Source organism: Leguminivora glycinivorella, chromosome 20, assembly GCF_023078275.1.
Source record: "Leguminivora glycinivorella isolate SPB_JAAS2020 chromosome 20, LegGlyc_1.1, whole genome shotgun sequence".
NCBI classification, from domain to species: Eukaryota; Metazoa; Arthropoda; class Insecta; order Lepidoptera; family Tortricidae; genus Leguminivora; species Leguminivora glycinivorella.
The window spans coordinates 3,194,095-3,211,549 of record NC_062990.1 but is presented as its reverse complement, the minus strand read 5'-3'; the positions used below and the strand labels follow the sequence as shown (position 1 = coordinate 3,211,549).

At 35.4% G+C, this 17,455-nt stretch overlaps 1 protein-coding gene across 1 annotated transcript in view; it reads right to left on the bottom strand.

The window, feature by feature from the left end:
• Nucleotides 1-17,455, bottom strand: part of LOC125236980 (irregular chiasm C-roughest protein-like) — a 168,406-nt gene that overhangs the window by 10,866 nt on the left and 140,085 nt on the right. Inside the window, exons 10-17 of the mRNA XM_048143895.1 lie at nt 17,300-17,388; nt 13,670-13,772; nt 9,528-9,661; nt 7,191-7,314; nt 6,575-6,720; nt 2,946-3,099; nt 2,348-2,473; nt 1,583-1,695 (exon numbers count right to left, since the gene is read on the bottom strand). Coding sequence (XP_047999852.1) covers nt 1,583-1,695; nt 2,348-2,473; nt 2,946-3,099; nt 6,575-6,720; nt 7,191-7,314; nt 9,528-9,661; nt 13,670-13,772; nt 17,300-17,388 — 989 coding nt within the window. The remainder of the gene's footprint in view (nt 1-1,582; nt 1,696-2,347; nt 2,474-2,945; nt 3,100-6,574; nt 6,721-7,190; nt 7,315-9,527; nt 9,662-13,669; nt 13,773-17,299; nt 17,389-17,455) is intronic.

The window sequence follows — 17,455 nt, the reverse complement described above, 5'->3', positions numbered from 1 at the left end:
ATTTTTATGCGACTTTCGGAATTACCCTAAAACATCTTATGTACTTATCTAATTATGGCCATTAACTACATGTAAAATGGCTATGATGGCTAACTAATATACCATAATACTTTTCTAAATAGTGAAATACTTATAAAGAAATTCCAAGATCTGCTTGTTAACTTTGAGCGTAAAATGCTGACTGCACTATTCAATTTATGTCAAAGATTTGTAATTGCACTAGATTGCTCTATTGACATACAAGAGCACAGGATATTCATAAGCTATCAAAAGTCTATAACGTTGCATTATAATTTTAATGACTATTCTTATCTCTCCAACTTCTCAAGTAACTAGATTTAAATAAAAAACTCTTCTCACAGTTTACAAACTCGCTAAGACCCAAATAAACTTATCAAACTACCCTCTAGCTTACAATTGCATTCAAACTTTTGAATCGCAACTCCGCTTGGCCAATTAGCCAATCAGAATGCTTCAAAATAGTTTCACTGCAAATGTTGAACTTTGTTAAATAGACTTATGCTAATAGCTGTGGGGGCTGTTATTTGGTATTTCTGCTGCATTTATGCATGCAACATAACAATACGCATAATATGTATTTGTATAATGGTATTATTCAATTGTTTTAGTTTGTTATACAGTTTCAGTTTACTGTTTTTTTTTTTGTCCGAAATTATTTTTCAGAAAGTACCATTGTGCATAATTACATTCAGTATATATTTTGTTATAAACAAATGATATTTAGATAAAAAGAAAAATATAGGTAGGGGTAATCCAACTTACGTAAAATGATACATGAGTGAAAGGAAAAAAAAACATCACAGATCTTTTAAATTAAGTACTTGATAAACGATTACAAATAAAGATACCTGCCATACAAAGTATTAATCTCAGTAAGTGTAGGTTACAATAAATCTTCCTTAATCCCAAGTTCCATTTTAGTCTCAGTTTAAAATAAACCTTAAAGTTTGAAACAAATCCTTAAGTGCTATTTTCAAATTACGTTAGACAAAGGGAAGTAGCAACCTAAGTAATAACTGAAATGTTATAAATATTGCTATCCAATCCAGTACAGTGCCTTGAGGTACACCGGTATCCAATCGCATGAAGCAAGGAATTTATACATACACCTGAATTCCCAAAAGGTATAGATAAAGAAGATGAAGTAATAAAATAAGTGTTTGAATAATGGTAACGAAGTGGAAAAAATAATTTTGGTACGCTTTTTTTTACCTAGTATGGAGTTGGTGATGCCCAACGGTAGCAGTTTAATGACAAGGATATGGGTGAAATTGTGGCATCGATTAGATGCTGACATCCTGTCATTGAAATGTCACAATTTCAGTGTCAAATTTTTCATTCGACTCCTTAATTGCCAAGAGAGGCACTGACTGAAATCTGAGTAGTTTCATGTGCTCCAGCTACCCCATTATGGGATACAGGCGTGATTGCATAATTAAATGAATGTATAATGTTTTAACTCAAAACCTTAAACTGGTTCAGTTGAAGCGATAGCTAGTTCAACTACAGGATTAGCTATCAAAATGATTCCAATTTCCGAACTAACTTTATCAATACTTACGACTTCGCAACTTCCGTTAGCTTGCCGAAGTTCAAGTTTGAGATCGCTGATATTGGAGTTTCTGTCGTTTTCTTTGTACAGTTCTTCCGCTGTCACTGTCACGTCGGGTTTTTCTGGAACAACACAAATTAGTGGAGTCCCAAACTTTTTGTGAAATACACGAGACAAATATCTTGGGAGAAATAAATTTGATAAGACAACAAGAAACTTAATTTGTTGGAAGAATAAAATGAAGCGAAATTTGTAGCTACATGTTTTAGTAGGTAACAATATATTGAATTACTGCTGATAAAAATATAATTTTATAAGGCCCATTTAGAAGGAGAACTTGAATGCGATTATAGTTTTACACAATCAAATACCGTAACAATGTAGTGAAAACAGCGTGCGATTTCACGCACCGTGTAAATGAGCCTTTTCGTGAATTTATTATTTGAATAATCAATGTTAGATACTAAATATATTAATTATTAATTCAGGTTGGTTCTGTTAAGTCAATATACATTAGTTACATAATTAAGTATAACTCATAGTATATCCCAGTGGAGAGAGATTTGTAATTCCGGCTACATTAATTAGTTCTGATAGTATTTTAAGGGTAATTTGAATAATCTTAAATTAATTGACGGAGCAAACAAGGTTATTATCTTAATTATTGTTCAGTGTAATATTTGAAGATACGTTATATTTTATAGAATAACATAATTATATTACGTTCACGAGTTTCAGAATCAACATCATTTATAAGTAATGAGCGCAACTTACCTGTAACTTGCGTCTGCTTGTTTTTCCTCTGCTTCCTCTGACATAATATCACTAGCATTATCAATGCTGCCACCATTATCGTTCCTGATGTCACTCCGAACAGAATTAGTAGTAGTGGAAACGTTTCTGCAACAAAAATTGTTATACTTTGTTAATTCTGTAAAACGATTACTTTTTGCTCTCTACTTTACTTCTTTGCTTTCTATAACGTTGGTTGGCTTCGGATTCCTTACTGTTTTAATATAGTCATATTGAACTACGAAACCAATATTATTATTAAAATATTTTTTGATTATAACTTTATCTTTGCAATATTCAATACACATGTGTTCATGTGTTCATATCATGGTTTAGTATGGCCAGCTTACATATGTTTGACATTCAGGATTACGACCTTAGTGTTGTTCTGAATGTCACCATCGATTTCCATATTAATTATTTAAATTTATACTTTTGAAATGTTATTCATAAACGCTTTATAAGCCCTAATTAGCTGATAATCATTTGTATTTACTAATGTATTTATGAGAAAGGGATCAAATTCTATTACCGAAGGTTTTCCTTTTTAAGGGGGGGGGGTCAATTTGTAACAACTTACTGTTCGGTTTTAAAATGATATCCATCGCATCGCTCCCATACTCATTGGAGACATTACATCGATATGTCCCAAAGTGTTTGGATTGGCTTTCTCGGATGATCAAAGTCGAATTTATAACACCGCCTGGCTGCGCATCTTCAAGAAAAGCGTAATCCTGTTGACAAAATATAAATGGTTGTAGCTCCTATCTATCAATAAAAATATATCTGCGTCAATAAAAGGATCAAGTTCAAGAAAAAATAATTTAAGCTTAATGTTGTTTAATCGTGATGCGTATCTAATAAATTTCTGTTTTAGTTTTTGCATAATTTATCCTAGCTAAAATGGAATAGATTTATAAATCATTATTCCATTGTAAAATACTGAAGATCAACTCGGCAGTCACTATTAAAATTAATTACCCTACTGGGTACAGAAGAAAATGTCGTAATTATTGTTCATGACGAAATAAAAATAGAAGAAAACGCCAATTTGAGAGACTAAGCAAACAAAATGAATGAGCCTAAAATCTTTGTCTGTATATCTAAAAATAACATCATTAAAACAAAATATCGAATGAATCAGTCGTCAATTTATCATTACTTTTATTGTCGTCTCTATTAATAAACTTTTCTTTGTCAATCGCTTGAATCCACAATCCACCTACATCAACTCCTACGCAAAATGGATACGAGGGAATAATAAAAGGCCGATTATCTTTTAACAATTTTATATGGTTTTGATCTTATTTTCGAACGACAGTACGATCTTTCTAATATTATTTTGATACAATCTCGACTGTGAGTATCATTACGGTCTGACCAAATTAGAAATTAAAAATTGGCAACATCGTAGTATCGTCCCGTTTTCTCACACATATTTATTTGAAAGGGATGACACAGTAGTTAATTTCCGGCAGTGGCGACGCGATCGGTATTTGTCTCTCTCGCACTGTACTGACGCGATCGGCATCTTCCGGTGCCGCATGTACTCGCTGCACTTCGCTGCGTGCGAGCGCTACTCAAGGACAAACCGCGCGGTGCAAAATTTGTTAGAAGAATTATTACTGGTCACTAGAATGTTGACTCTGTTTAATTTCTTCTATTTTTGGTCTGACTGTAGAGTCATACAGACCCTTTAGGCGGAGTACGTCATTTTCTTTACTAATCACTTTCTGGTTAGGTCACGTTATGAAGACGCCACTTTCTGTGGATGCCACGTTCTGAGGACGCCACTTTCTTAGAGCGTCACGTTCTGAGAATGTCACTTTCTTAGATTGCCATTTTCTGAGTTCGTCACTTTCTGAGTTCGCCACTTTCTGACTTCGCCACTTTCTGACTTTGTCACTTTCTGATTTCGTCACTTTTAGGTACCTACAAGAAGTTTATTTTATTTTTCTTAAGGCTGCGTCAACCTTTAAGCTTGTACAGATTAGATATTTAGAGCGGCGTGGCTTGGCTCGCTGTATGTATGCGTAATAGACACGCACACTACTACGAGTACGTCGTGCGATCGCTTCCTAAATGTTACTAACTAAAAATATTACGCATTATTTTATTATCTTCACATTGTAAGTTGAATTTATGTGCTTAATTATTACTATTATTACAACCTAATTATTTTTAACCGACTTCAAAATATGTGAAAGAAAAGGTTTTTTCAATTCGTGTGTTTTTTTAATATTTTTTTATCTCAGGACCTCAGGCTCTTAGGTTTCAGAATCGGTCCCAATGTTTCCAAATGTCATGAAATTACATACATACATACAATCACGCCTGTATCCCATAAAGGGGTAGGCAGAGCACACGAAACTACTAAAGCTTCAGTGCCACTCTTGGCAAGTAAGGGGTTGAAAGAAAATGAAACTGTGACATTGCAGTGACAGGTTGCCAGCCTCTCGCCTACGCCACAATTTAACCCATATCCCACAGTCGCCTTCTACGACACCCACGGTAAGAAAGGGGGTGGTGAAATTCTTAACCCGTCACCACACAGGCAAGCCATGAAATTACTGCATGAAATTACTGTTGAGGCAGGTCATGAAATTACTACAACGTATTAAGCATACGTCGCACTACAGCGGGCGGATTGGTAGCACGTCAGTGGTTACGTTGCCAAAAAAATCAATACGTTTTCGAGTTGACAGAATAAAGTTATTTGTACTTAGTATTTAATATTTCTGTTCCAAATAATTATGTGCAATTCCAAATATCTTATCAACTTTTTATCAACACCATAAAAGGTTGACGCAGTCTTAAGAAAAATAAAATAAACTTCTTGTAGGTACCTAAAAGTGACGAAATCAGAAAGTGACAAAGTCAGAAAGTGGCGAAGTCAGAAAGAGACAAACTCATAAAGTGAAGAAACCAGAACGTGACAAAGTCAGAAAGTGGCGAAATCCGAAAGTGGCAAACTCAGAAAGTGGCGAACTCAGAAAGTAACGAACTCAGAAAGTGGCAATCTAAGAAAATGACATTCTCGGAACGTGACGCTCTCAGATAGTGGCCTCCTTAGAACGTGACGTCCACAGACGTGGCCTAACGTGACACAACGTGACCTAACCAGAAAGTGACTGGTAAAGAAAATGACGTACTCCGCCTAAAGGATACATATGTTCACGATTTTCTGAAGGTAATTTTGGTTTTAGAATTTATTGTGATTTAGTTGTTGAAATGTATTGTTTGAAAATAAAGAGATTGAATTGAATTAAAGGTCCGTCTGTTATAATAACCATATCAAATTGTAGAAACATAATCGGCTTGTACAAACGATTTAATGATGCAGGAAAATATTTTTACAGGAGGGTATCGATGTTTCTGTTATTGGAGCATACCGACAATTATACAAGGTTATTGTATAAAAAAGATAATGTTTTTTTTTATGGGATAGAAGGCAAATGAGCAGACAGGACGGTCTTCTGATGGTAAGCCTGTGGATATGAAACAAGGTGTATGTTTCTGTTATTTAATATTTAAACTAATTATTCTTGGAGATAATATAGATTATTATATGGATTGATTCCTTAATATCAAAGATATTTCCTCAATTTATAAATAAATAAATATAAATAAATATTGGGGACACCTTACACAGATCAACTTAGCCCCAAACTAAGCAAAGCTTGTATACTATGGGTGCTAAGCGGCGATATACATACTTAAATAGATAAATACATACTTATATACATAAAACATCCATGACTCAGGAACAAATATCTATCTATGCTCATCACACAAATAAATGCTCTTACCGGGATTCGAACCCAGGACCGCGGCTTAGCAGGCAGGGTCACTACCGACTGAGCCAGACCGGTCGTCAAATTTTGGTTGACGAAATGCCACTTATGATACCATCTGGCAGATCGTTGGAGTATCTGTATGATTGACATATCTGTAGTACTTGTAAATATATCGAATTGTTATAATATAATATTATAATATTAATGAATAATTATAATATTCGAAGTTTTTCCATATGAACAAAATAATACAACTTTACTTGCCAACTTGCCAATCAGTTAGAACCAGAAAAAAATATTTGTAAACTCGTCTCTTGATTGATCAATCGATTACAAAGGTAAGTATGATTCTTTTTTCTCTGTCATGTATGTTACCTGTTATATATTTATAATTAGTCACCTTTTTGCTTACCTGGTCATGTATAGAGTCTATTTCTTTTCCATCGAAGGTCCATATAATGCTCTCTATTCGAGGGACGGCAAACGCTGCGCATTCTATCTTCACACTGTCACCTTGGGACCCGAACTGAGTGTAGTTTGATAGGATTTTTGGAGGACCTAAAAAAAAAAAAATTGGGTTATGAGAAATACGTCATATAAACACTTGAAGAAAATCAGACCCTTGGTCTAGGTACCAGGGTTTGCACTCAGAGCATATAAATAATATAGAGCGGACAAGCCGCCGGCCGTGTCGTAGTTGTTAGCTTATCAATCTCATCATTAAGCTTAAAATTGACGCTGTGTGCGTGCGTGATGACACGATTCTCTGGGCGTTCGCATGTACACAGACATGGAAATAATGCGCGTGCATTGCGCAATAAGATACACCGGCTTAGTGTGTGTTCAAGAACAGCGACAGGCTCATTCAATACAAATTGCCCGACATGTCCGATCTCCTTCCTTCTGTGATCTGTGAGCACATTTCCTCGATTTTGAGCAATTTTGCGGCTATTTGCACTTTGGAATTCACAAAAACCCCAAAATGATCATGCAGGATCTTAGTATCATCAAGTAAAATAATCAATGACCTTTAATAAAAATAGATCCAGACGTCTCGATCTCTGGATAACCAGGTACGGTCGCTATACATATGTATTTCCCGGCTGTGTGTGTGTCCAGAGTTAGGGTGAGGTTGGCAGTCCGACCGACCCTCTGCAACAAATAAGATGGTTTAAAATAATGTAGTAAAATAACATGGAATATAAAAATAATACAATTTAAATGTCCATCTAGTTTATAAACAATATTGCTACCTAAATGTTTGATACAAGAAATGAATCATCAAATAGACGGTACATACAAAAAAAAGGTTAAGAGACAACTTATTTTTTTAATTTTTTGTTTAGAAATGGGACTACTACAAAACAAAAATATTTCATCCCACCAAAAACATTTTGTAAAAAACAAGCCAAGTCTCGATTTCATAAATCTCGATTTTGGTTTTAAATAATAGGTATCAATAACATCAAAAAATATCATGTTACAATTTTATCATAATATTATTTTTAACGACTTGACAAGAATATCGTAGTACTTAAACATTTGGAACTACGCGCACGATCTATTTTTTATTACCACTCAAATATTTCACTCTTAAAAATAAAAATAGGTACACTATAAAATGTATTATTCAACACCATTCAATACGTGGAAAGTGTATCTCTTGGTAATAAAATTTGATCCACACTAACGCTTTTGAAATAAATCTTGAATTTAATCATCCTTGAAAAACCCGTTTATAGCTCAATATACTTATTGGATATCTTTTGAAATTTATTGGAAATTATAATCCGAAACGGTATGGAATTTAATAAATAATATTCACTTATAAAAGGACGGTACTTATCTATTTGAACACATATTTGGAATTTAAAAAGTTTAAACTTTATATCTACTTATTTTATGGATTTTCATGAATTTAATTATGACCCCATGGGCTTTCGAGGTGGAAAACTTGGATTTGACATTACTATTTCGTCTCTAATAATACCTATATAATACCATTAGAACTACCCAATTTGATGCAAGGTGACACCCATTAAAATATACTAGTTTCCTATACCTAAAATAAAATATTTTGAGCACGAAATAAAGCACCACATAATTCAAATAAAAATATGGACAGTAGTTATGTTTAAACATAATTTCTATTAAATAGGTCAAAGAGAAAGATAATAAAGTAAATGAATTCACCGTGACGTCCCTCCTCAGTATTTCATACTAATTCCATATATTTTTTTTGGAAATTAGTAAATCGTTTTGACAGTTCTTAAAAAGAAGCTGGTTTGACTAGTAGAAAACTAGCATTTTGATACGATTTCAATGGATCACATATATCGTGCATGAACGCATTCAACGGATCCATATTTTAAATGTACCTACCATTGTGCAAATGCATATAGTTTGTGTTTCCACTAACAAAATATACCTACCTATTAGTAACATATTAAATTTGTATATTAGTGCGCCGGTTGAAAACCTCAATAGTTTTGTACCTATAATTCAGTGGTCAAAAGCTTTCAGTCGGTATTTGAAATAATGGTCAGTTTATTGGTTTTACCAAATAAACGTTTGTATCTAAAAGTAATTATCCATATAAAGTTGAACTCTATATGAAATAATAAAGGATTTGAAGTATATGAGTGATAATTTATTAATGTTGTTTTATTAATTGTAAACGAGGCAATGTAATAAAACAGGAATTCCAATTCATTATTTAAATAATAATATATTTTCACCGACGGCCACATTGTCACTTATTGCTTGGATTGTTTCAGTTTTTGATTTCATCATTTTATATTGTTTTGAATTTACTTGGACTATGAAATGTAATATTTTAGTAGATGAGATACAAAGACGAGTACTAGTTGTTTTATATATTTTAGCCACGAATTCCTATGAAAAAAAAAAAAACTTAATCATATTTAAGATCAGAGATGTAAGTACTTTTGTTGAAACAACGCCATAGTTGATTTTGTTAGTGTAAGGCCTGAGTGCACGCTTATATTTGAGCGTGCAGCGTGGCGGGGCGTGCGGCGTGCATGTCAAACAACTGACGCTCATACAAGTGTCCTGACTCGACGCTGCATAGCGTGACGCACGCTCGCCCGCCCCGCCGAACGCTCCGCTCCGAGCGTCCACTCACGCCGCACCTATTATATATTCTGTGGCCGCACACTAAAATGCTTTCTGCACATAACATTTTAAAATTTGGACGCTAACCACGAGGTCGTTGTACAATATACAGACAGCATCAAAATACACAAATACAAAACTACCATTCTGTAACGGCTAAAAAAAGAGATGGTTGGGGCATCTGCCCAGCAGTGGGACAAAATATAGGCTAAACAAAAAGAAATACTTACAATGTTCTGATCTTCCTCCTGATGCAGCCACCGTACCTCAGGAGCGGGGTAGCTGTCAACGTCGCATGTTAAAGTGACCATCTTCCCGATTTCTGCTTCCACGTCTTTGGGGTGAGTGCGGAAAGTCGGGGCGTCTGGGGAAAGAGAGTACATATTGTTAATTGAAGTTTTTCAGAGAGAGAGAGTTTTTTTACATTACCTACGCAATCGGTTAAATAAATAAATAAATATTATAGGACATTCTTACACAGATTGACTGAGCCCCACGGTAAGCTCAAGATGGCTTGTGTTGTAGGGACTCAGACAACGATATACATAATACACAAATACTAAGATTTATTATTAGAAATAAATACATACTACAAATTATACTATTAAAATTATACTAGACAGAAAACTAAAACTAAACCTATCTAAAAAATATAAATACCTAAAAGTCTAAACCCTGGCTTCTCGGCAAAGTGCTCATCACGCAGGCAGCATTCCCGCGCTGTATTGCAATTGCAATTCTTTGCGCGAGAAAGCTGCCGGCGCGAGGGTCACCTGTTGCTTCCCTTAACCGCTTCCCCAACTCCCTGAGAAGCCCACGCGCTCCTTTACCCCACGGTCCTAGTGTCTCGACGCCAAATGCTACGAACTCATAGTTGGCGCCGAGACAGCTATATTTGTTGGCCTTAAACCGCTCCCGTGCGTCAGCCGCCGCTCCGCCCTTTTTGCTGGTCAGTACTTACTTAAATACTTATATAGAAAACATCCATTACTCAGGAACAAATATCTGTGCTCATCACACAAATATTTGCCCTTACTGGGATTCGAACCAAGGACCGCGGCGTAGCAGGCAGGGTCACTACCCATAGGCCAGACCGGTCGTCAAAAATATATCTTCTTTGCTTGGAGGGTAGAGATTTAGAGAGCCTCTTTGCTAAGTAATAGGTTTTGAATTATGTTAGGACATCTATACACAAATGGGAAAGTGTGTGTGTCTGTTTGTTTGTCCGTCTTTCACGGCAAAACAGAGCCACGAATTGACGTGATTTTTTTAAGTGGAGATAGTTGAAGAGATGGAGAGTGACATAGGCTAATTTTTGTCTCTGTCGAACTCCCCACTTTCCTAGAGGGGGGGGGGGGTTTGTATGGAGCATTCAGCAATTTTCGAATTCGCGAGCGAAGCCGTGGGCAAAAGCTAGTTGATTATATATATTTAATCGTGGCATTTGAGTGGGGTAAATGCGTCTGTCTTAGAAATTATAATTTTATACATAATTATTTTTTTGGAGGAGTGGCCCTGAAGCTTAAGTAGTTTCATGTGCTCTGCCTACTCCTTTATGGGATACAGGCGTGATTGTATGTATGTTGTATGTATGTATGTATTTTTTTGGAAAGAGCAAGAGAGAGAGAAAGAGAGAGAGAGAGAGATCGTCAGCGTAACTAAACTTGATTTCCTTCGCTTGGTTCAAGATTCAATGCAATGATTCGATTACAATATGTGATTTTGCTCCTATGTGACACGGCTACGATATATTAAACATTAGGCAAAAAATACATACATACATACATACAATCACGCCTGTATCCCATAAAGGGGTAGGCAGAACACATGAAACTACAAAAGCTTCAGTGCCACTCTTGGCAAATAAGGGGTTGAAAGAAAACGAAACTGTGGCATTGCAGTGACAGGTTGCCAGCCTCTCGCCTACGCCAAAATTTAACCCATATCCCATAGTCGCCTTCTACGACACCCACGGGAAGAAAGGGGGTGGTGAAATTCTTAACCCGTCACCACTCAGGCAAAAAATAACTACAAAAAACACACAATAAGGCACAATTCATGATTTCCCAGTACTCCCCATTGTAAAATAAACCATTTCAGAGTAATAAACAACAAATATTTTGTTTCAACGCTGTCTCCGCGGTCACGACACGACAGAATAAAATAACAAAAAGCTGACCCAAATAACATAATGGCGGTGACACGAACTGAAAAGTGACAGGTTCGTGAAATGTATTAATTTAAGGAGCAAAAGCAATCAATATTTGGTTTTCGTATTTCTTAAGACGATACAGGAGCGAAAATGCTTAATTGGAAAGGATATAGTAATGTTATTAACTAGATTTATCGAAAAAAAAATTGTCAAAACTCAGTTAAAAGATATTGCGATTTATTTTTTAAATTGAGGTTCCGCTCTCGACTGTTTCCTCCTTCAAAGCTTAATAATGGGAACGAAATGTAAGAATCTAAATAACAATGAAATAATCTGTGTCGGACCGTTTAGTTTTTTTGGCTAATTGTTACCAATCTTTTTTTTGCGCCATAATGAAAAAGGCCGTTTTCGGAAATAAATTTTTGATTGGCTCTAGCGTTTTTAAAAATTAAAATATCAAAAAAATCAAAACGGTCCGACACAGATAAAAATCATAATAATCTGTGTTGAAAAAATCATTGATCTATCTTCGAAAACCAGGGAGGAAATAGTCGAGAGCGTTTGTATGGAGGTTTGACCCCTCCTGTATCGTCTTAAGGCCGATGAAAGCGCCGTGGCGGGTATTATATAGCTAGTATTATATATTCTGTGGTATAAGTCTGATGTCGGTGGGCATTTGATTAAATGGAAGTTATTTCCATATCTGCGTTTACTGTTTGATGTGACGTCATGACAAGGTGCGTATTCCGTACACCCACTAATTGACGTCATAATGTTTTCGGGGAAGCGTAGTTTCACGAATTAAACACAACTTGTAATTTGTTAAATCTACTAATTTTACGTCAAAGTATTTATTTACTCGTGTTTATATGTATGTACTTAAAATCTGTGTAAATATGAAGTAACTAGCTTTTGTCCGCGGCTTCGCTCGCGTCGGAAAGAGACAAAAAGTAGCCTATGTCACTCTCCATCCCTTCAACTATCTCCACTTAAAAAATCATGTCAATTCGTCGCTCCGTTTTGCCGTGAAAGACGGACAAACAAACAGACACACACTTTCCCATTTAAAATATTAATATGGATGTGACTGCGTTAGCTAAATAAAACATAACATATCTAGTACTATTTGGCGACCGGTCTGGCGCAGTCGGTAGTGACCCTGCCTGCTACGCCGCGGTCCCGGGTTCGAATCCCGGTAAGGGCATTCATTTGTGTGATGAGCACAGATATATGTTCCTGAGTCATGGATGTCTTCTATGTATATAAGTATTTATATATTATATATATCGTTGTCTGAGTACCCACAACACAAGCCTTCTTGAGCTTACCGTGGGCCTCAGTCAATCTGTGTAAGAATGTCCTATAATATTTATTTATTTATTCTTTTTTTTTCGTATGAATATAGGTAGAAGTTTGACCACGATCACACCTGATGGTAAGTGATGATGAGGTTAACGGTGGAGCACGCTTACCTATGAGATACCTACATATTATACTGCGATTAACTAGGGTAGTTTTTTAAGTTCTTATCTTCGATTATACAGTGTTATCGTTATTGGACACTTATTAAAAGTTGGTCAATGTGACCTATATTTTCATCCTAAATCGCTAAGGTTGCAAACCAGCCAAGTTAACTTAGAATGCTATTCAAAAAACTTTAGATTTATAAATTAAAATTGTGGCGTAGGCGAGAGGCTGGTAACCTTTCCCTGCAATATCACAATTTTCGTTTTATTTCAACCCCTTATTGGCCAAGAGTGGCACTGAAACTTAGTAGTTCATGTGCTCTGCCTACCCCTTTATGGGATACAGGCGTGATTATGTATGTATGTATAAAAAAAACTTAAAATTGCGGCGTAGGCGACCTTTTCGTCATCTTCCAACCCTTTATTGGTCAAGAGTGACACTGAAACTTGAATGGTTTTATGTGCTAGGCCTACCCTTTATAGGACACAGTATCTATAATAAAGAGTACTATCGCCCTATAAGTATGGCTACTCCCGCTCCCCGCTGAAAGTGCCGCCTACCCCCTCTCTGTTCCCTCACACTTACCGCCTGTCAGGAACGCGAACAGTCGACCTGTCGAATCTCACTCATACAAGCATGGTACGCGTTCACCTACACGAGCTGAGACTGTGTGCTAGGAACGGGCCTCTTTTATATATTTGATCGCCAGTGTCCGAGGTGTGACACGGCCTTGTATAACTTTTAAATACTTACATGTAACTTCTAACGTTCTGGAATCTTCGCTTTTTCCAACTTCGTTGAAAACTTCACATTTGATAACAATGTCGTTATATTTTCTTGTTATATTTTCAATTTTCTGTAACAAAAAAGACAAATGAAAAATTCTAGTTTACATAGTAAATTACGATACAAGTGCGGAAAACAGGAAATCCTTCTTCGCAAGTGTATCGTTCGAAGTTTTACAAATGGGCCTTTGAAGTTTCGACCTGACTAGAAAATTAGAAATGTACTAAGTATTTACTTTACAAAATAGTGCAGGAAAAATGCCACATGTACTGAAAAGTATTCATATTGTAACTTAAAAAAAACCGGCCAAGAGCGTGTCGGGCCACGCTCAGTGTAGGGTTCCGTAGTTATTCGTATTTTTCTCAAAAACTACTTAACCTATCAAGTTCAAAACAATTTTCCTTATTATTTCAGAAAGTCTTTATATAGTTCTACTTTTGTGATTTTTTTCATATTTTTTAAATATATGGTTCAAAAGTTAGAGGGGGGGACGCACTTTTTTTTCCTTTAGGAGCGATTATTTCCGAAAATATTAATATTATCAAAAAACGATCTTAGTAAACCCTTATTCATTTTTAAATAGATATCCAACAATATATCACACGTTGGGGTTGGAATGAAAAAAAATATCAGCCCCCACTTTACATGTAGGGGGGGTACCCTAATAAAACATTTTTTTCCATTTTTTATTTATGCACTTTGTTGGCGTGATTAATATACATATTGGTTCCAAATTTCAGCTTTCTAGTGCTAACGGTTACTGAGATTATCCGCGGACGGACGGACGGACAGACAGACATGGCGAAACTATAAGGGTTCCTAGTTGACTACGGAACCCTAAAAATGAACAATGTCATTGCCAATACAGGGTGGACTAAAAAATGACAAACTATTTTTTATGCAATATTTATTGTATTAGGTCATTTCTATTTAAAGTTGTACTATCACTCATTTGAAGAGTTAAAAATATAATTGAGAATATCTCACACATCTTTATTCAAAAATGTTATTGAAGATTAAGACCAGTTTAATCAACACAAGTATAAGTAATTCAAAATGCTTTTATAAGCAATTTTTCTATATAAATCATCAATAATGTCGCCGTGAAAAAATTGCCAACTTATTTCTGGTCCTTAAAAAAGACATCCTTACACAAATATTTCTACCCGAGCACACTTTTGTCAATTTCTTGGCCATTTTAACAACGACCCTCGCCGCGACCCCATTCATTTCATCCATACATATAAGATGTTGTTATGTTATCCATCTTTTACGCATGACCAACGCTGGGCACCTTTATATTTTTACCCTTTTTAGCCTGATGTCTATTTTTGAGATGTTTCTTTGGATTCTATAGGAAAGAACTAATAGGATGATGCATTTTTATTTATTTACATAAAATAGGTAGATTTAAACTGTAGGTAACTGTAGTAATAGTTAGTTGTTTTACAAGGGGGCAAAGTTGTTGTTTAACCGCACAGTTATTGATACCTGAGCAAGCGAAAGATTCCAATATCGAACTGCGAGCGTAGCGAGTGGTTCAAAAAGTGGAATCTTGAGCGTTGCGTGGGTCTCAAGGCACGTAGGTTAAACAAACGTTGCCACCGAGTGAAACACAAAATTTTTCACCACACCAACACGAACTGACTAAAACATCAAACTAAATGAAATCCAGCAATCGATTCAATATTTATGATTCCAAATAATTATTTGTAGGTAAATTCACCAGCCAGCTCAAGGCATCAAGTTAAAATTTTCTATGAAATTACTTTGTACTCTTGTGGATAAAATGCAAGTTTGCTATCCGTTTTCGAATAGCAAAATTGATCTTTAACAGTTGTGGTGAAAAATATTTTTTTAGTAAAAAAGCATTAAAAATTAAAAAACAAATTTTTGTCGAGTAAAAAAAAACAAGGGTCATTCCGAGATAAGTTGCAATATTCGTCATTTTGACAGCCCCGGCGTTGCAAATGTTATTTTAAACTAATTAATTATTTTAACGGTGTGCTGTCATGCCCGTCGTGTGCACGGGTTTTCGCAAATAAAATCGGCTACGTGAGCCACATGCGAGCACATCAGCGTAATCAACAAAGGAGTCACCATGGTCGGATACGGCCGGGAGAGATATATATATATATATTTTAAACTTCAAACTTCGATGAAATTATGACGTTTACTTAACCCTTCCAGAGCAGTAGTAGTAGTAGTAGTAGTAGTAGTAGTAGTAGTAATACACTTTATTGTACAAAGATAAGAACACACACAGTAAAGAAAAAAGAACACACACATCATTTGTACAAAGGCGAACTTATCCCATTAAGGGATCAAGATCATTGCTAACTTATTTTACTACAACTATAACTCTACTACTTTTACCAGTTTTATCTTTTCTCTAGTATAGTAATCTTTGAATTAAAACACTAAAGTGATCCTGATTCAGTAAAGTTGTGTTTCATTGAATTTTTCATTTTATATGTGAGTGTGCACGGGAAAAGGTCCCACTTTGTCGATTGCTATAAAGCCGCTTTGTCAGTTTATTCACATACAAGTAAATCTCGCCTTAATGGTAACTGATTAAGTGGGACGTTTTACTAAACACACTCACATATTGTTCATAACTTACTTAATGGAAGATATTTCCTCACGGAAATAGAATTATACTTCATTTTTCTCATAAATATCTTCGCTTGCCTTCTATCTAACGCTTAGAAAAAATATGGGTCATTTGCCGGAAAAGCGATCCACTTTGGGAGCATTCCACGAGCTATCCATACAAACGCATCATTGTTTCGTGTGCTACGATTTATTTTCCGGCGTTTAAAGGATACGGTAGCGAAAATGCTAAAATGGAAAGGAGCCCCCCTTTCAACTTGGGAATTTTAGTTAAATATACAAGTGTTATTAACTAGATTTATCGAAAAAAAATTGTCCATTAAGAACAACTCAGTCAAAAGATATTTCAAAAAAATCTTTAAAATCGAGATTCCGCTCGCGACTCTTTCCTCCTTCAAAACATAATCAATTGGAACGAAATTTGAGAATCTGAATAACAATGAAATAATCTATGTCGGACCGTTTAGCTTTTTTGGTTAATTGTTACCAATCTTGAGTATCACACCTTTTTTGCGCCACAATGAAAAAGGCCGTTTTTGGAAATTTTTGATTGACTCTAGAGTATTTAAAAAGCAGAATATCAAAAAAAGTCCGGTCCGACAGAGATAAAAATAATAAAAAATAAATCTGTGTTGAAAAAATCATTGCTCTATCTTCAAAAACCAGGGAGGAAATAGTCGAGAGCGTTTGTATGGAGAATTGACCCCTATCGTATCGTCTTAAATCATGCAATCAGTTGTTTGTGCATAATTCTGCACACTACCTCAGAAAAAGACCCTGTTACCCCAGCCAATTTTAAAAAATTTCGCGTTTGTGTGGGAAATTGGTAGACCTTTTCATGGAATGTTCCCTTTTCTCTTTCCGTAATTGGACATTTCGACCGGTTACTCGTTTAAGATACTAGCAAATGTAACACAATAATGGTAACTGACAAAGTGGGATGTCGCACTAAAGTTTTACACATAATAAACAAAATTTTCTTACCAATTCCTTTGTATGGTTTCCTACGATTAGATGCTCATCCATGTACCACTTGTAGGTTAAATTGGTGGGGTTTGCTTCTGCTTGGCACACTAAAACAATAAAATATACATAGTCAATAATTCAAATTCATAGAAATATTGAAATATATTAAGTAGG